At 40.2% G+C, this 19187-nt stretch overlaps 5 protein-coding genes and 2 long non-coding RNA genes across 13 annotated transcripts; all 7 read left to right on the forward strand.

Annotated features, from left to right (window-relative positions):
• Positions 1–71: 71 nt before the first annotated feature.
• On the forward strand, positions 72–1338 carry LOC124205610. Of its 2 annotated transcripts, none has more exons than XM_046603066.1 (4): positions 72–271; positions 342–500; positions 599–807; positions 957–1338. In XM_046603066.1, the coding sequence occupies exons 1-4, from the start codon at positions 76–78 to the stop codon at positions 1077–1079; spliced, it is 687 nt and encodes a 228-aa protein (XP_046459022.1). In that variant the 5' UTR covers positions 72–75; the 3' UTR covers positions 1080–1338. The 2 variants fall into 2 exon arrangements, with proteins under 2 accessions (XP_046459022.1, XP_046459023.1); XM_046603067.1 differs by having other exon boundaries at positions 345–500.
• Positions 1339–2064: 726 nt separating this feature from the next.
• On the forward strand, positions 2065–3685 carry LOC124205609. Of its 3 annotated transcripts, none has more exons than XM_046603062.1 (5): positions 2065–2202; positions 2342–2552; positions 2615–2779; positions 2868–3070; positions 3249–3685. In XM_046603062.1, exons 1-5 carry the CDS (start codon positions 2167–2169, stop codon positions 3372–3374), a joined length of 741 nt encoding a protein of 246 aa, XP_046459018.1. In that variant the 5' UTR covers positions 2065–2166; the 3' UTR covers positions 3375–3685. The 3 variants fall into 3 exon arrangements, with proteins under 3 accessions (XP_046459018.1, XP_046459019.1, XP_046459020.1); XM_046603063.1 differs by having other exon boundaries at positions 2618–2779; XM_046603064.1 differs by having other exon boundaries at positions 2621–2779.
• Positions 3686–4031: 346 nt separating this feature from the next.
• On the forward strand, positions 4032–5286 carry LOC124203551. The gene is made up of 5 exons (XM_046600223.1): positions 4032–4067; positions 4171–4435; positions 4501–4830; positions 4894–5090; positions 5164–5286. The coding sequence occupies exons 1-5, from the start codon at positions 4032–4034 to the stop codon at positions 5284–5286; spliced, it is 951 nt and encodes a 316-aa protein (XP_046456179.1).
• A 1431-nt stretch (positions 5287–6717) lies between these two features.
• Positions 6718–9050, forward strand: LOC124205614. Its single transcript, XR_006879417.1, has 4 exons — positions 6718–6981; positions 7048–7224; positions 7359–7448; positions 8612–9050. It is a non-coding gene; the product is annotated as an uncharacterized LOC124205614 (long non-coding RNA).
• A 1002-nt stretch (positions 9051–10052) lies between these two features.
• LOC124205611 lies at positions 10053–11191 on the forward strand. The gene is made up of 5 exons (XM_046603068.1): positions 10053–10168; positions 10248–10422; positions 10535–10675; positions 10781–10977; positions 11064–11191. Exons 1-5 carry the CDS (start codon positions 10133–10135, stop codon positions 11184–11186), a joined length of 672 nt encoding a protein of 223 aa, XP_046459024.1. The 5' UTR covers positions 10053–10132; the 3' UTR covers positions 11187–11191.
• A 1398-nt stretch (positions 11192–12589) lies between these two features.
• LOC124205594 lies at positions 12590–17111 on the forward strand. 4 transcript variants are annotated; one of them, XM_046603045.1, is made up of 12 exons: positions 12590–12845; positions 13282–13419; positions 13806–14395; positions 14472–14785; positions 14851–14925; positions 14988–15293; positions 15363–15516; positions 15582–15703; positions 15770–15901; positions 15967–16112; positions 16183–16669; positions 16732–17111. In XM_046603045.1, exons 4-12 carry the CDS (start codon positions 14593–14595, stop codon positions 16863–16865), a joined length of 1749 nt encoding a protein of 582 aa, XP_046459001.1. In that variant the 5' UTR covers positions 12590–12845; positions 13282–13419; positions 13806–14395; positions 14472–14592; the 3' UTR covers positions 16866–17111. The 4 variants fall into 4 exon arrangements, with proteins under 4 accessions (XP_046459001.1, XP_046459003.1, XP_046459004.1 ...); XM_046603047.1 differs by having other exon boundaries at positions 12591–12845; positions 13806–13923; positions 14022–14785; XM_046603048.1 differs by having other exon boundaries at positions 12591–12845; positions 13806–13867; positions 14022–14785.
• A 1224-nt stretch (positions 17112–18335) lies between these two features.
• Positions 18336–19029, forward strand: LOC124205618. Its single transcript, XR_006879421.1, has 3 exons — positions 18336–18522; positions 18736–18895; positions 18974–19029. It is a non-coding gene; the product is annotated as an uncharacterized LOC124205618 (long non-coding RNA).
• The last annotated feature ends 158 nt before the right edge of the window (positions 19030–19187 follow it).

The following is a 19187-nucleotide window of genomic DNA, read 5'->3' on the forward strand; positions in this document are numbered from 1 at the left end:
AAGATAAGTCTCTTTGTGTGTCTAAACATTTTAGTTTAGTCTTTATAATGTCCGATGGTATTTGTTTATTTTTAGATGGCTGTGCTGGCCTGTTCCTGGCTAATGGCAACTACGGCCGAAAATCCATCGCGAACTGCTCGCCAGTACTCATTGAATGGCGATTATGTCATTCCTTATTACGGCCCCCTTATGGATTTGCCGAGTTTCAATTACATCCCGGAGACTAGAGCGAATAATTATTTTAATCGACCTTTTTTCACGTCGCCACCTGGTATGATCATTTTGCAATTGCCAAATTTTCTTTTTACAAATCGTCTCAATAAAATCCATTTTGCGCACAGCAGCTTCTTCCGGAGAAAGGACGTTCCAGACACTGATCAATCTTATTACTGGAAGGCCTCTGCTGTGTCCAGCATGTCCTACTTGCCCAACATGTCCTACGTGCCCAGTTGTTCCGGTGATTCCAGCCCAAGCAATTACTTTAACCCCGGCCGTTGGAGGTAATATTCCTAACAATCCCAAATTGTTTAGTTTCGTTTATTATTTTTTATTTTCAATTTTTGGAGAATTTTTTCTTACAATTGTCTTTGTGATTCAGAGTGTCTTACGACTGCTATTTTGAATACCGCTTCCGTGGCACCTTGTTCACGTGTATCGGCAGCTCCCAAAGGAACGATTGACGTCACATTTTCCGATACGACTAAATTGCAAACGGTTACCATTGGAATCGTCGCCGTTGCGCCCAATACTCAAATCCAATTGACTTGCAAAGCCATTCCCACTGGCGGTGACTCTGTGGCCAAAACGGTAAAATGATTGTCTGATTCAAAATTGTTAATCGTCTTAATATTTAATATGTAATTTTTTTCTTATCTATTTTATTCTCTATCTACTCAATTTATTTATTTATTTTTAATTATCAAATGAATAATTTTTTTTCAATTTCGTTGTTGTAGCAAGTCGGTGCCATAGCAAAGGACATCCCGATAACATCGAATGGATTTTTGCAAATTATTGCGTCGGGTGCTGGTGCCCCGGATACTGCAATCAAGTTGACCTGCTCGTGGGTATCGTCTTAGCCGATCATTTGACACCATCTGAATTTCTTTTTGGGTTTACCATCAATCAATTTGAAGTGAGCCCACACGAAGATATAAAATAATTCTTTCTGTTATACGATTATTGCCAACTGCATTTTATTTTAGACTGTTAAATTTTTGGGTTTTATTCTGTTTCAGTTAGATCTGGGAATCCCATATCTGTAGGTATGCTTGTCCATACTATATCTGGTGGTTGTCTGTTTCTTTTTTCAAATTCAAATACACACTGCACGCCAAACAACAGCACAATATAAACTTTGCGAATTTCAATCGGGTTCGACATTTTGCCCTTGAAATGTCGCGCACACGTACTCGTTGGATGTATAGTACGATGAACTAGGAAATATACTCAGCTGTCGGCCGTGAGTTTATACCAATTGACATGGGAGTTTCAACGATGTTTGGAAGGCTATAAAGCTTGTCAAGTCCTTCTTTTCTCTCGGTTTTGGCAAACAGTTGGCACTGAATTTATTTCGAACTGGTAAGAAAAAGACGCGATGAATTTACATGTGGAATAAATGTTGGCCACATAACCTTCCTCCTCTTTTCATCCCAAATAAAATTTGCCGCTTTCCAAGTCAAAGGCACATTGCGACTGTGGTAGCAATTTTTTTTTTTTTTTAAATAATAGTAAATTTTTAAATCCATTTTGGGTGTGCGCTGGGGCATCGGTCGAAGGGAGGTTGTCGTCGGTGTCACCACGATCGTAAGAATCTGTTGTCCGGTGTACAAGACATTGTCCCCAAACCCTTGCGGATTGAATATAGATGGACAAAAGTCATTTATACCTTGTCTGATCATACCTTGTTAAAGGATAATTTGGAAAATAAAATTTATTTCTCCAGTCGACTTGTACAACTTGTGTTATATTCTCTTTATGGGTCCTGAATGTTACAAGCGCAGCGGAGATCCCTGTGCAGGTCTCCGCCGTGTTGAGCTGGGCGTATAAATATCGGACGGTCTCATCTCGGTAGTCACCACACTGCACTTGCTGGCCTCTAGCGCATCTTGTCCCGAGTTAATTCGATTTAGTAAAACTCCCGAAAAATCTGATTAGGTTTTCATCATGGCTAAAATTTCTCCATCCATTTCTTTGTTGTTGGTAATGATTTCTTTGGCTTATTTTTTTATAATAATTCAAAATCAAGTTCTCTTTATTCTGTTAAAAAATTAAAATGATAATTTTTTATTGTTGAACCTTATTTTAATTTATATCGTACGCTGTATTCGTTTATCTTTAGATTGCTGTGCTGGCTTGTACCTGGCTCATGGGGACTACGGCCGAAGAGAACATCCAAAATCCTTCGCGGACTGAACGCCAATACTCATTGAATGCTGGCGATTATGCCGTTCCTTATTACGGCCCCATCCTGGAATTGCCGAGTTTCAGTTACAACACGGAGACTAGAGCACCTAATTATTTGAACAGACCTTTTTTCACGGCGGCATCTGGTATGATTAGCAATTGCCAAATTGTTTATCAAATCGTTTATCTGTAAAATAAATTTTGCGCACAGCTTCTTCCGGAGAAAGGACGTTTCAGACACTGCTCAATCTTATTTCTGGGAGGCCTCTGTGTGCAGCATGTCCTAGTTGCCCGGCATGTCCTAGCTGCCCCACATGCCCAGTAGTCCCCGTGATTCCAGCAGATGTGATTCCTTTAGCCCCTGAATCAGCAAGTAAACTCAATCTAAACAAAAATTTGAATTCGTTTTTCCGTGTGAGCAGTGACGATGAGTGATTTGAATTGTATTTGTGATATTATAGAGTGTCTTACCGCTAATATTGCGAAAGATTCTGACGATTTGACGACTTGCTCAAGTGTATCGGCAGCGCCCAGTGGAATTATTGACGTGACATTTGCTGCTGCCCAAACGGTTACCATTGGAATCGTCGCCGTTGCACCCAATACTAAAGTCACGTTGACTTGTACTGCCATTCCAACCGGCACAGACTTGGGAGCAAAAACGGTAAGTTATTGTCACACATCTTCTTTTTACACATTTAGGTATGATTGAAGGATATTGTAGATTACTTAATTAATGTGTGTGAAGTTATGTGTAGTTTTTTTTTTAATCTAAAAAATATTAAAGCGTATTAAAGACGGTTTTATATGTATATTTATTTATTTTTTGTTATGATTTATAGCAAGCTGGACCCATAACAGCGAACGCAGTGATAACTTCTCCCAAAGGTTTCGTACAAATTATCGCGTCTGCCGGTACTGGAGCTAACGATAAAAAACAGTTGAAATGCTCGTGGAAATCGTCTTAGATGTTGCGTCAGGAGATCGCAAATTCGCAGACCACTCTTCGGTTTTTGCCGTACTTACCTATACATCCGTAGTTATATGCATCGCTTATAGTCTTGATTTGAGTTAAAACATCGGTCTATTCACATTTGTTGCAATTGTAAATGTAGTAAACCAGCATTGCTTTTAATTAGTTCAAGTTACCTGGGGATTCTATCGCGTATGCCTGTCGATCTGTTCATTCTGCTGGTGATGGTTTATTATACACTTGAAAATGTTTCATTTGAGCTTCCAAATTTTTGAAGACTTTGTAATACAATTAGCAAGTTAAAATTATTTGTCAAGCAAATGTTTTATTTCTTATTTTGTGATTATCAAAACAGCTCACGTTATATGTGTGCTGGACTAACTAAATGACCCAATCAACTCCAATCAATATTTGCAAAAAAGATTCAATTCAATCAGTTATATGATAGGCTAACAGCTTCCATTGGTGGATTTCAATTTATGCGTGGGAGAATTCGTCACGCAAGCGTCGCAATCCCGGCTCTAACGGCCTATAAATACCGAGCCACTGATCCACAGTCGTCACAGCGCACCTGAGTCCACCTCGTCGAGGATTTCCAAACGGAAAAAAATCCTTCAACCACTTTATTCCCTTCGAATTTATTTGATCAACCATGGCTCAAACCTGCGGGAACATTTCCTTGTTTTGGGTAAACTTTTCCTGCTCTTTATTTAATTAGCTATTTCATATCACATGCCAATTAATTTCTTGATAATATTTGACGTCATTTTAACGCGCTTTAATTGCGACAGGTGGTAACGATCTGCAGTTTGCTGGTCGTCGTTGCAATCGAAGGGAACGATCTTCCGGCCGATTTCGGAAGACGCCTTTCAACGTGTTCCAATTTCCTGTTGCCGCTCTTGTGGTCCAACGTGAAGAACGTGAACAACGCCCCTTGGTGCGCCAACAAAAAGAAATTCTACGATCCAGTCCGGGAGTTGCACAAAGAAATCAACAAAGCGGAAGACAAAGGTGGGATGCTTATTTATCCTACCACCACTCAAACTAAAGAATCAGGTATTATCCACTACTAATTTTAATCCAAACGAAATTAAATTCAAATGTGGCGGTTAATTATTCAGAGGATTTCGGTTCGGTGGGTCCGTTTGTGGCGAATATTTTAAGTGGACACAGCGGTCCACTGTGTCCTCAATGTCCATTGATTCCGGTGATTCCGGAATGCCCTTACATCCCACCTTGCCCGGTATGTCCTACCCCAGTTTGCCCGTCCATCCCGCCGTTTCCGGCTATTCCTCCGTGCCCGACACCCATCATTCGAGCGTCGCCCAAATTGAAAATGATGTCGAGGAATAAAATTGTGAAGACTAACAGTTCCGCCAGACCGATAGCACCACCCAAAAACGTAACGCGGTCACGATCGGAAGGTGTCATCTTCATAACCAACACCAACGGTAACAATAGCATTAACTAGCGCTAATTGATGTTATTAAAATTAATATGGGTGTGATGTTAAGGTTGCACGGCCGGGTCCAACAGGTTTGACGTTAACCTGGCACCTTGTACACGGGGATCAGGGGCTTCTAGAGGAATGATCGACGTCACTTTTACCGCTCCTGACACGAGCGTGATGATCGGGATCGCAGCAGTTTCCCCGACTACCCCAATCAGTTTGACGTGCGCTTCTTTCCCGTCGAGTTTCTTCGGTGTCACGGCAAGTCCCTTTTATCCAAGCGGATTTATTTTGATTCATTTGATTTAATGGAATTGGTAAATTTGTATTTTAGCAATCGGGTGCCATCACGCCTGCTTCGCCGACCGTTACCGCAGTTGGTTACGTCCAGTTTCTGGCCTCGGTTGGCCGAGATAATGCCAACAAATCATTGAAATGCTTCTGGTCTTCTTCTTAAACTTTACGACTTCTTCTTTTACTCTCTGTCCCATACTTATATTTATGCTGATATTTAACCTCATTTGTTCTGAATTAATGTGAAAATCTTTTAGAAATATTTAAATAGCCAAAGAAGCGCACAAGAAAAGTACAAGAATTCAGAACTTCACCCAATCGGTGAGGTTTAAATTATTATAAAATATGATGAAATGTTCGTCTATGATATCCAATATTCGTCTTTTAAATTTTCTTTCCTATTATTCTCAGTGTGAAATTACAAATTAATTGTTGATATCAAAATAATACACTTAAATACATTTACGCAACGTCTGAAATTCCGAATCATTCCTAATCAGAGTGTCGTCTGCTGCTTTTGTTCTGTTTCAAAGTTAAAGAGAAGAAGAAGTGATCAAGATGGAATGATGACATTCCAATGAAGGTAAAATTAAATTGGTAATGATTGAATGTATTGCTTAAGTATTTTGTAATGTTTAAAAGTCAATCTGGAAAGCAATCATGTTGATTTCTGATAACATCTGATAACACAAAAATTTCCTGTTGCTAACTGCTTCTAAGTTCCATAGATTAAAGTTTAAACATTTTCGAATTTTAAAATAGTTTAATAATCAGTTGTGAAAAACATAGTTGTTTGTCAGCAAATCATGCTAACAGTGTGTTCTGCAGGAAAATCACAAATTTACGTGTACTGGTATTTCGATATTATAGTAAACATGGTAGGCTAAACAGAAATTTTCAGATTTTCTTGCAAGTTCTCTTGAACTCATGCTGCAGTGTGGTCAACCATTTTACTTTGCAAATGTATCATCGTTTGGAATTTTACAACATGGTCTGATTTTCTTGGAGGAACAATGGAATGATTTGCTGACAAACCACAACCACCTGTTTCATAATTTAGATTGCTGAATGATTTTCAAATTACAAAATGTTTTAAACTTTAACTCATAAAAACGCAACTAGTTTGTTTATGTTTTCTGTTATTCCTAGTTCGAGATATTTTGGGTAAAACAAGTCCCCAAATGTACAACCGAAAAAAGTTTGTCATGGGAACTGTTTGCTCGTTGAGTCGGTATCGAATCATATTGCGAATAAGATATATGATTCTTCTATAAATAGTAATGGCATAGTCTCTACCCCTCGGGTTTTCCTACTAGGAAAACGTCTGGAACATAAAGTTACAAAGCTCTTGGCTGTCAGTCTCATAGTTCTAACAGTGGCGATTCTGTTCGTTTTTCTTTTTGGCACATCGCAGCTAATAGTTTCCTTTTGATTGCATCGATAGTGTCAAGCAGCGTGTGATGATCTCCCCTAACAACGGGAGCAACGACTCTGCCCATCGATTGAACTGGATCCCAAGTATTACCACTCTTCCTTTGCTTGAGATTTTTATATTACCTTTCAATTCCGCTGCGGATGTGTTTCCTTCGAACAGGAAGAAATTCGGGGCGTGTTCGTAGCAGATGTCTCGTGTAGCTCCCGATAAGCTAGGCTCATCACCAAGACTCACCACTTACATTAAGGGTCGCACTCACTCGGGAACAGCCAAGGCATTAAAAGAATTTTCTGCAATCACACCAATTCCGTGATTCCGGTAATTGTACTACAATGTTCCGGACGTCATCACTACTCCGAAACATCTGTTCCAAGAACGTTTACTCCGGCCTAGCTGACCTTACACCCGTAGTCTGTTGTATCGGTAGGTCCTTCCTTTATTTGACCTAATTTTTTAAATTAAAAATTAAAATAAATTGATACCTAACAGAGAGAATAAGCTGCGTCGGTTAGGCGTTACCCTTGGCAACTGATCATCCGCTCTGTCCGCACAAACTGCACCAGGACAACAGTTCTTGGAACATCAATTATTGAAACCCATATTGCTGAATGATAAGAGCTAAACAAGACTAGCACCTCCTCAATAAAAGTGAAAATTGACGAAAAGGTAAAAACGATTTGAGTTCGTCTTGGCACCGCATCAATCAGCCCTCAACCCACCTATTGAAAGAATTGCTCCATCGTTCTTTGTTATGGTATTTTCCCGCTGAACTTGATATGATTTGTTTTGTTTCTAAATAGGTTTTCCCAACTGCTGTGTGCTGCCTTATCATCCCCCTCAGTAACCCAAACGCATTTCGGGTTCGTAACACGTTGGAAAAAACGTGCAAGGTATATATACATCTATACAGATATCGTTGCTAGTCAATTCGAACGATGTATGAATTTAGCTGGTAATCCCCAGTGGCTGTCGTTATTGATCAGACCACAAGTTAGCAACAGAGAAAACTACTTGCGCATATTAAAAAAAAAAAAAAAAACGTTTCTCCGTTATAGACAGGTCGATAGAAAACGAAACTGGTTTCCGTGGGCTACCTTTTTTTCTCTATTTCCCCTTCCGCAGTGAATGTATTAAGTTGCCGATGGTGACACCGAGTGGGATGATTCTAAAAGAAATGTCGATGTAGCGTTGTCAAATGTGAGATGTTTGATGGCCAATCTCATATTAAGCTCGAACCTCAGGATATTAACGATGTGCACAATTTGAGACGATTCGTTCGTATCAGTTCATTTGCATGTTACCGTCGATTTAAAAATTCCTTCCGGCCGGATGCTATTTTAGATACTTCCACAACACTTGGTACAGTTTATCTATTGCGTATGTGTGCTTTCAGGCCACTATTTCCTTCTGAATGTCGTAGTCGTACAATCTTTTGGTTGTCATAGTTATTTGTAATTAATCCAATGGGAGCAATGCCCCCCAAGAAATAAAAGAAAAATTAATCTGTGAAGGGTTCGTGGTAGAGTCTTACTGAGCTGTCGAGTGTGTAGAGAGCTTTTCTTTGAAGACAGGAGGATCATGATGGATATAAGGGGCCCCAAATTGAGCATTAATAAAGGAAAATATTAAGAAGAGTGGTGTTGCCTAAAATAGTCTGAAAGCGTAGCAGTGTGTCCTTATTGCAGACCCCTTTTTCCAGTTAATTAAAGTGGACCTTCCGGAGTCGGGTTTGCGTAACTCTTTCTTGCTTGTGGTATTTCATCTCCTCCGACTTGTAGTAATGTAGTTTATTAGATAAAGGGCTCTAAGCTAAGTCAATAATGTTGTCGACATTTTTCATCTATTTTTTTCAATGTTATGTTTCTGAATAGTTTGTTAGCGTTTTAAAAGTAAAATTCGTGGACTGGGCCGTGTCTCATTAAAGTTTACGAACGGCATAGCAATGGTTCGGTATATTCCAATTTGACAGAATTATGGAAATCGGGTATTGTTTTAAATAGAGTCCATGTCGCCACCATAAAATTTGATAAGTTTTATTATTTATTTTTCTTAGCGATTGCTCTTAGCGGTTACTCTTACCAACTGATTATCCGCTTAGCTGTTTACCAACGCTCCGCTTTGCTGAATGGAAAACGCCCAACATTTGTCTAAGTGGGTAAGCTAACTTTAAATTTTTTTTTTTTTTTTAATTAAGTTACGTTGAAAACCAATTTAGTTTTTTTTATATCCACCCGAAAACGATTTCACCTCGACAACGTATCAATTTGCCTATCCATCCCGCAATCCATGTTTCAACTCCCACAAGAGTTTTGGGGGCTCTTTTGTTTCCCCCCAACTACTTTATTGCGGAGCCGTTATAGTCCCTTTTAGTAGTAATCCGAACGCATTGTGGGCTGGCAACTTGTCGCTTCCGTTGGCTGTTCCGGAGACCAAAAGTAATGAAGTAGAACGAGTTGCTATAGACTTCAAGATGAGAATTGCTACGGTTTGATATGGTATGGTAATCCCACGTGACTGCTGGCGTTATTGATTAGACTGCGTGGGCATTTTGTTTACACGAGTTAGTAGCAGAGAAAGAAATATTCGCGCCAGTTCAAATAGGATTTAAAATGATAAATCGGTACGTCTAGACGACGTCTAAATGTTGTGGCTATGGATGAAATAAGGTAGAGGGGTTTCCCCGAGTTACTTGTCGGTTTCTTTTTCTTTACTTTTAGCCTCCGCTCTGAATTTGTTGAGATGCCAATTGCTGTGGTGATTCCGACAACAGCAATCCATCCGTATTCGTATGGGAGTGAAATTTTCCTGTCTAACTTTTGATAGGAATAAATTCTCTTTCAATGAAATCAAAGTTAAGAAGCGACACGAAACTCTTGTTGTAAATGAGCGTAAAATCTGAATACGAATTTTAATAAGATCATTAAATTAATAAAGGTCTTGGTAAATTAATTTTGCTGCGTGGTTGGAATTACGGTGACTAGAATACTAATCTAATTTAGTGTAATCAATCATTTTTTCTCGACAAGCGAAAGGTATACTTTATAATGTTGACCGCTTCTGTATGCAGTCCTTCCGGTTTTTCTCGTGACAATGTGCAACGTGCAATGTGCAACGTGACAATGTGCGCGTAGGTTAAGAGTGCGTGATATGTTTTCGACATTTGCACGTGGGAAAGTCACTTCCTTCAACCTGTCTGATATATGGCAAAACCCAAAACGAAGGATGACTTCAGTTGGATTTGTATAAAAATTAGAAGTCTACTTTTAGATTCGTACGTGTTAGACTAGTGTTTGCGACGCATATGAAATAGTTGTTTTGATATTCCCTGTTTGGCAAAGGGCAATGCGCCAATAACTTTAATTGACCTTTAAATTAACTTTCGTCCTAGCATGTGACCAATCTCTGATGAATCATTGTGAATTTCAAGCTCACGGACGCTGAATTGCGCAGGAGGAGCGGCCAATAACTTAACTGCATAAATACCGGATGCGCTTCTCCAGTCGGCACATCGCAGCTGAACCATTCGTTCCATTTCGAGAGAATTCTGCACAGAAAAACTTTTGTTTTTTAAAAAATGGTCCAAACTTTCAGATCTCTTTCATCGCTACTGGTAATTATATTTGCCCATTATCTGGTACAGCCTGAATACCTGATTCTTATGATGTGCATTTGTATCACTGCATTTACAGATCGTATTGGCCTGCTGCTTCCTAAATGGGGCTACAGCCGAGGAGCGAGAAGGGAAACAAATTCTCCTGCCAGCTGTTCCCCCATACCCCTTTTACTTTTACGCAAACAATCCTGTCGCTCCTGTGTATGTTAATGCAGGAGAGGCTCCAGTCGAAATGGATGCTAGAGTGACAAGTAAGTTGCTGTCCCGTGCTCTCCCCACCAGTTGAATTTCAAATTTAAAAGACGTTAATTTTAACTTTTCAAGATGCTGAGCTTAGTTTCCCCATTCTTTTTGCGTTTACAGGCAGTGACGCAGTTGGCAGGACATTTTTCCGAATTTTCGGATGTCCGACGTGCCCGACTTGCCCGGCTCCTGTAATATGTCCAACATGCCCTACGCCTGCAACACCTGCTGATGGTTCCATCTTTATACCCAGCACATCCGGTAACACATTTTTGACATCCTCTATCGATTTTAAAGTTCCTTGTTTTTATAATTGATAAATTCAAATGATTACTTTGTATTATTCCCCGTTCGTTTGTTTCTTAGGATGCACGACTACTCTCAACAGTCTTGATGCTACTCTCCTGCCTTGTGCTCGGTCATCGGCAGCACCCAAAGGAACTATCGATGTCACATTTACCGCTACGACGACGAGCGTTATGATGGCAATTGTGGGTGCTACCCCGACTACCGCAATCAGATTAACATGCACTTCTATTCCATCTACTTTCCTTGGCGTTACGGTATAGTTATATTATTATCTTGTATTCATTTATTATTTTTTGTTTTGTTTAATGCTAATATTATCGTGTTTTGAATTGTTTTTTAGCAATTCGGTCCAATATCTACCAATTCCCTTAGCGTTACCGGAGTTGGGTTCATCCAATTTCTAGCTTCGTCTGGTGGTGCTATTTTGCCGAATCCCTCATTGAAATGCACGTGGTCGTCATAACTTCCTATTATTTTTAAATCAATTCTTGGATTGGTTTACTTATTTTGCAACGAGGGAAAGACAATATAATTGTTAATTACGTTAGAGATTTCTAAGTGAGTAGCGATTTTCTGTCAAAATGTCTATTTTACTGTTTTCAGATAATATACCAGTTATTGTTATTCCCATATGTCTTTTACTAATGATGTAAGTGTAATTTTACTCGAGTTGCGAACTAGTATGGGATGTCCATATCCTAATTGCATCATTTACCGAGTTGAAAATGTTTGGTCTGAGTTTGTGTTCAACATACGACGACACATTAACAACCTAATCATGAAGGGATCATTGAGTCGTTTTCAAGTTCATGTTCGCTGCTTATTTCCAATTCAGATTCCTATATGAATCCGTGATAGTCAATAAATGATAAAACGGACTTCCATCAAATCATTAATTACATGAAATTGTGAAAGAAATAGTACAAGGTATGCAGACATCACCAACAGACCATCGAAAACCGATACTGCGAAGTAGAAATGAGAGACTTGCATTTATTTCATGTTAAACGTACAGCCGTAAAAAATTTTATTGCCAACACCTCTCGAAATTTCACGCTCTGCCTTTTCAAGAAGACTGCATGTTCAATCCTTTGCTTGTCAGTACATCGCCACCATAATAAATTCTGAAAATGTAGGAAGTCAACAAGAACTGGCCAGTTTAATCGAGTCAGAGTCTATTGTCGGAACTATTACACGAGTGTAGCCACGCCTCCATTTGCAAGATGTTGATACCCTCAATCCTTTGTGTCGATGCGTGCGAAAAGACATTTGACCTTCCGGGAAAAACCAGAAGAGAATTTATTCCCGACAAGTGTCAATGCTTTGTGGCGAAGCGTGCCACTTTTCCGAGATCAGGGTGGCCATAACGACCAACGGACAAATGGAGATGTTAAAAATTATTCTGTTAAATAGTCGACGACAGAAAGACAGGCAGAAAACTAATTAATCCCAACTTTTACATTCACATGATATCTCGTATACGTACGAAAAATCACGTAGGCCACTAGCTTAAGATATTCAGGCTCTATTAAAATTACCATCAGTTTACAACATGTGACAATGTAGTTGTATCTTGTATGGTAACATACTATAAAATAGCAACTCAATCCTTTTAATGCAAATGTTGCGTCGTGAAGACACCAAGCCTAATCGGATGGAATTGATTTCTGACTCATTTCTCCGAAATCCGGATCACCCGGAGCTGGATCCAAGGGTTTGGTGGTGGGACTGAAGAGGTAAACTAAATAGAAGGGATAGAAAATGTTTCGTAATTGGCGCCGAAGAGGTGGAGGGAGAAAAGTCGGAAACCGTCTAGTTGATAATGGCGTAGGCTGACAGGTGGCAGGGTAGTCGTACGGTCGATTAGCTATATTTTGCTCTATGTCAGTGCCAGTGGCCTGGGTGGTTGTTAGAACTTAAAAGTGCTTGTCTAATTTAACATTTCATCTCGTGGCTTGTATTATGTAACCGAGAAGCGAGAAACCACTGACCGTGATTGTAATCAGTTACCAGACAAGCAAAAATAATCACACCAAAAAGCAATGTGACTACGTCACTGAAGCAGAGTTAACCACGTGACCCAACCAAGCCAACAGCTGATAAATCGCTATCTCAAAAATAGGTATCAAAGGCTGAGTTGTTTCTTTCTTGCAGATATTTCGAATGTATTTCTTGATTTCTTGATGTTGATGAGGAGTGAGGACTGAGATGAATGAAAAGTATTGATAACCTACATGCTAGTCTCATTTCGGTATCCATTGTAATAGTAACTTAAATGTTAGGCATGGCCAAGGACACCATTTTATCCTTTTCATTTTATCAGACAGATGTGCTGATGTAACTGGAAGTATAAATTTCTGTTTTAGATATGATGCAAGTTTGTTTTTAGACCACTCCATACAAACGTTATTCAAAAGAAGTTAAATTCTCCCCCAATTATTTAGTCAAATGTTTGTGGCTCTCACATAGACAACACAGAATTGAAACCGTCAAATTTATTTGCTAAATTATATGAAATTATAATAGCCCTGTTTTAATGTATTTGTTTTCCTTTTTAGTTTTCCTACCTTGACTCATTCGCCCTTAGCTACTGCTGCAAGCCATTTCCATTTCATTGTTCACCTATAGCGGAATCGAGGAAAGACCCCTCGACCGTTGACCGTTCCGATGCTTCCGTGTGGCGCTATCTCCATCTGGTAATATATTCCTTGCGCAAAGTTGATTGAGTTATAAAATGCAATCGCGATCCGGGCTATACCGTTGCCGTGGGTCGTCAATCAAGTGTTTCTGCATTGGCAAGGGCAGACTGTCCAATTTAATATTTTGTTGGCGAAAATTTTCAGTCGCCAATTTTTATCGTTGGCGTCAATGTCCCCAAATCCTGGCAATCATTCGAGACTTTTTAGGTACATCCAATGAAACTTATAACTGCAGCTACAGTTCTTATCTAGTTATACAGTATTTCCAGTAAAACATAGGAGAAATTAAATTTGTTTTTACTGCAACTGAGGACTGGATCTCTGTGCTGTTTTATCTCCTCCAATTTTATTTCATTTTTAAAGCCATTGCTATTCATTTTCAGGGTATTCAATACTTTTAAGAAACGAAAGAAGGGCCAGATGAAATGACCGGAATATACATCACGTACATATAAAGACGACGGTGAAATCCTTTCCTATTAAAACCGTCTGCATTTCACGGTATCAATACCATCCATTAGCGGCGAAAAATTTTGTTTCTTCTTCTTTGTTCTCCTCTCGACTTGCTGGGACGGATCCTGTGTCATTATGCAAAAAAGGACAAGCGGATCGTCTGATAGGAAAACGTTCGCCGAGGTCCAAGACAACGATATCGCCCGGCTACCGCAGTTCACGTTTGCCAAAGTCGTACGGACCTTCATGTTCTTTATTATCAAGATTACGTCTACGTGGCCGGCAATTCAAAGGGACCAGCTTGTTACTGTAACAGCAGCTTCGTCCTGATACGGGAATGACATTGCGTGACTCTCCCGCCCTGGAGCGTTTTATTCAACATCGCAACCCCCCAAGAATATGCAAAACGCCCGGCCAATTTCCACCTGCTATTACATGATATTCTCTTGTATTTGGCACACACCCTCTGTTTTACTCCGGATGAAGCCGCAGCCCAGCAGACTCCCGATCGAACGCAAAGGTTCAACTACCACAGTGTTGTCTAGGTGGTCTACGTGACGTTTGCACGTCTCTTTGCCTTGTCATTTCCGTATTAGATGTGCGGAATCCCGCAAGTTCAAGACCATCGGGAGTATAAAAGACGGAGACATCCGGACGACCTTCCAGCCAGTCTTTGCCAGTCTTCCGTGCAAGCTACAGCACGCCATTCGATTAGAAATGTCGAGACTTTGTCTGTTGATTTCAATTTCTTTGGTGTTACATTTGAGCTGGGCTTGTGACGACAATGAAGAAGAATTATTAGCTGGTGGTAGAGAAGACCCGGAAGATTACTACGCCTATGCTTACGGATTCACTCCGGAAACGTGGAGAGCACTTTACCAGCAACCTACTCCTCGCGCTCGTGTTCCAGGTGATTCAGGAGAATTTCTAATTTTAATTCCAAATTTAATTTGATCTATTTTGATATTTTTCTAGAGTATTCCGGGCTGTACGAAGGGAGAACTCCAAGCAGACTGCACACGTTCACAAACCCGTTGAAATCCAAGAAAAGTGAATAGGAAATTTTTCCAGAAAAGTTCATAGATTCAAATTGATTGATTTTATTTGAGTAGAAAATGCTGACAAAGAACATCGTCAGCCGGAAGGCCGTTTCGCTTTCGGTGGTTTGGGTGCTAATTTGATCAACACGGGCTTCTTCAACAGTCGATTCACCCCGTCTAATACGTGGAAACCGTTCCAGAATCTTGCCAGCCGGATTCCCATTTCTTACAATCCCAATGCCGACAGTCCGTTTGACACTTTCGAATCCTGCATGTCGCCCAATGGAGACGCAGGGATCTGTGCTCCAGGATCGGTCTGTTCCCTGTTTGGTGGCCGTCCAGGTGGTTCCTGCATTCTCGGAAAAGTCTGTTGCATCAGTAAGTTAAATCGAAATTCTATTACATTAGAGTATAGGCCAAATTACTAATTTGATTTTGACATAATAGACACGATCAACAAATGTGGAGGAACAGTCACGCTCAACAACACGTACTGGCAATCTTCGACTTTCCCCATCAACGTTCCGACAACTTGTTCATTATCTGTCAGGACGGACACTCAGCTCACGGAACAGTTAAAGAAACCCATTTGCCAAATCCGGTAATATTTTATAATAAGTCCCGCGTTCATGTAACGGGGTTTTACTTATGTTCCTCTGTTTTTAGATTGGATTTCATTACATTCACGACCGCTCAGCCGACAGCCGGAACTTGCACCGATACGTTTAAAGTTGGCCAAACCAATTCCAAAGTCCCAACTATTTGCGGTGACAACGGCGGGCAACATAGTAATCTTATTAACTAAGAAATCTATATAGTAATAATTTGAAAAATGATTATCCTAATTATTTCAGTGTACCTTGACATCCCTTCATCGGCCGTTACCCCGAGCAATGTCCAGCTCATGTTCACTTTTTCAGAGGAAACAGCCGTTCGATCGTGGAACATAAAAATCGCCCTGCTCCCGTGTGGCGCCTTTTACCTTGGTATAAATTTTAAATCATAAAGTTTTATCTCTAATTAATTATTTTTGGTTGACTTTGATGGGCAGCCCCAGTGGATTGCCTTCAATATTTCACAGCCGCAACTGGGCGTGTCCGTTCGTTCAACTGGCTGGATACCAACAGCACCACAATTCGCCAACTTAATAACCAAAACTACAACATTTGCTTCAGGACAGAACTCATCGCAGGACTAGTAAGTATTTATTCCTATTTGATTAAATTTTAAAAATCGAATTTAATTCATTTCTTAAAATTTATTTCAGACGGCGTCTGAGCTCTGCTTGTCGGTGTGTTCCGTCACGAATGGCGACGCGTTTTCCATTACAACGCCAATCAGTGGAGCGATCGCCGATGCGACCGCTGCCGTCGCCACAGCCCAAGCGAATCTGGCCACAGCGCAAGCCGTTCAAGCCGCTGCGGCCGCTGCGTTTCTAGCCGCTAATGGCGGCAACACTGCGACAGCAAATCAAATTCAAACCCTGACAAACGCCAACGTAGCACTCGCCGCCGCTCAGGCCGCTCTTACAACCGCCCAAGCTGCTTTGACCGCCGCCGTTGCTGCTGCTGGCACAGGTCTCTCCGCTGTGGGCACCAGCACAAATGCGACTGGAGTCATCACGGCCACTTGCCTTTACGATTCACTTCTCATCCCCGGTGCCCGGGACTCTATGAATGTTGAAGCCGATCGATACTGTGGTGACGCTCTCAATCCTGCATTCGTTCCAGTTGGAACTAGCGTTCAAGTTTGCAGTGAGTTGGAATATTATGCCATAATTTATTAGTACATTTATTAATTTTTATTATAATCACAGCTCCATTGAGGCCATTCAAGATGACCTACCGAACCGACAGCACTGAAGCTGCGATAGCTGCTGGAACGAATATCCTTCCTGCACGGGCTGATATCAACAATACTGGATTCTGTCTCAACTTTCAGGAGAAATAACATCAAGAGCAACGACTAAAAGTAGGAGTGTTCCACGATACTAAATGAATCCTCAAAGTCCTTTTTTTAGTGTCAATTGTGTCTGGGTGGTGGCGGGTTTTTTAAATTATTTTGCGCTACTGTACTGACGACCATTTTTAATTTATTAAATTATTTTCCTCTACGGTCCAAGTAGTCGCCATTTCAGTTGTATTATTTGACTGACGAAGTTTCACATTGAAATAAATCGAATCGCTGAGCATGAAACGGTGGCTTGTATCAGCACTTACACGGGAAATCGAAATCTCCCGATTGGCCGTTTATCAGTCAGCACTTTACCGTTGTACTTTAGCCGTTCCGCTGTTGGTGGGTCCGTCGGATAAGGAAGTTGAATTCTCCGGATAGGGGCTTGTAAATGTTGAGCCTTATGTCTTACCATGAGACAAAGACGATTGTACAGTGTACATTTTGAAAAGGGAAATAAGAAGGGTCATTACCACTGACAGTCTGTCATACAGCAGACGACTACTGAAGACATCATTGTAACAGAATAAGATTATAAACGATAACGCTATACAGAATTAAAATGCCGGTCAATGCCCTAATCCATTCCCTGTAGCTAAGAAGCAATCTTTTATGTCTATATTGTATATTCGAATTCGGATTGGGAGACGCTAATGGAAAAAGATATGATTGACGGGCGTAAATCGGGATCAGGATCAGCGAATGTAAATCTACCACTAGCACACCTTGTGGGAAAAGCAAGAACTGTGCATTGTCAAGTGTCAACGCTAGCGGACGCTAGTGAGAACTGAGAACTGTCAACTGTGATGACAAGCTTAAAAATGTTGATTGATTGTATTGTAATTCATTGAAATTAACTAGTGCTACTGGTCTGTTGTTATTTAAACATTATTAGTTGAGGGACAAGAAGATTCTTCTGATTCGGGTGAAGAATCAGAGCCAAATGCCTAAAAACTGAGCGTTGGCAAGTTAGCTAGTCCTACGATGACGACAATACGGGGACGAACTCATAAAAAATATGGGGAAAAAGAGGTGCAGTAACCTACATATTTATATATACTTTATAGCTCTAGTTCACAAATCCTCTTTGTTTAAGCTAAAAGTGTTTCACAATATTTATTTGGTATGCAGACTCTGGTCAATGTCTACTCGTATATCTACTCCTCAGGGCTGCCTAAAGAAGTCACCAAGCCAAACCATTTCTCTTCGCCGAGCATGAATGTATTTGGTGCAGCAGAAACCAGTTTGATTTTTACCACAAGGTACTGTCCCACATCTTACAATGATAATCAATCTGACTTGCCTTAAGCCTTTAAAACAAGCCTTAAAATCTTAAATTCTTAAAATTAAAAGTTTTGCAGGCTCAAAAAACCTGTAGTGTAAGTGAGGCCTTAAAGCACTTAAAGCAGGGATCTCGTTTTCATTTGATTTTATTTTTCAATATTTCTTGTTTACAGCGCTAGATGTCTATAGCATGGCTTTCAGCTGTCAGGAAAAACAGTTTCAGTACTTTTACTTTACACAATTCTAAAGAGATGTGGATAATTGACCATTGGTGATCACAAATATTTAGTTTTATTTGAAGACAGCTTAACAGTTGAGGAGCTATCACTTACTTCCGGTCTACTTCCGGAAAAATTGCCTTGAAGAGCAAGTGAGCGTTGTTATATGTACATTTCTCAAGGTGTCAGTCTAGGTTTAAACTAATTAAAGTACGCTGTTCAAGTTTTGTGAGTATTTAAAGTATTGATCTGCACTCAAGTCTATCTAATTTTTAAGAGATAATTTAGAGTTAGATCATAGACGACAAGCACATTGATGATACAAATTAAAAAAAAGGTGACTTATTTTTCTTTTTTTTTTACAGGTTCTATACTACAGGATTATAATTTAGACTTTATGAGAAGTCATATTCTATGAAGAAATAGGACTGACTACAGTCAACATGGTCCCTTGTTTGGTAACCTGTTGGCTGCTACCCGTGAATCTCCCTTTTTACTTCCTTACACAGACCCTCTTGATTTGAGGTATTGCTTTCTGTTGTTACAATCTTATTTTAAATTATTGTCATCCAAATAAATGTTCATTCTGTTATCTGTTTACAGGGTAACTCCTTCGCTACTTATCATGGACTTCATCCATTGGTGAAAACTGACGAGAGAATGCTGTGATTCAAGACTGATAAATTGTGTAGTTGTTAGATAAATTACAAATGCATATCTGGGCTTCCTTCTTTTCTGTGGCCCCGTTTCCCTAACTAACCACTAACCAACGCCCGCCGGTGGTCACTCACCCGCTGTGAAACCAGGAGGAGGGGAG

The sequence above is a fragment of the Daphnia pulex genome, chromosome 10 (genome assembly GCF_021134715.1).
Source record: "Daphnia pulex isolate KAP4 chromosome 10, ASM2113471v1".
NCBI classification, from domain to species: Eukaryota; Metazoa; Arthropoda; class Branchiopoda; order Diplostraca; family Daphniidae; genus Daphnia; species Daphnia pulex.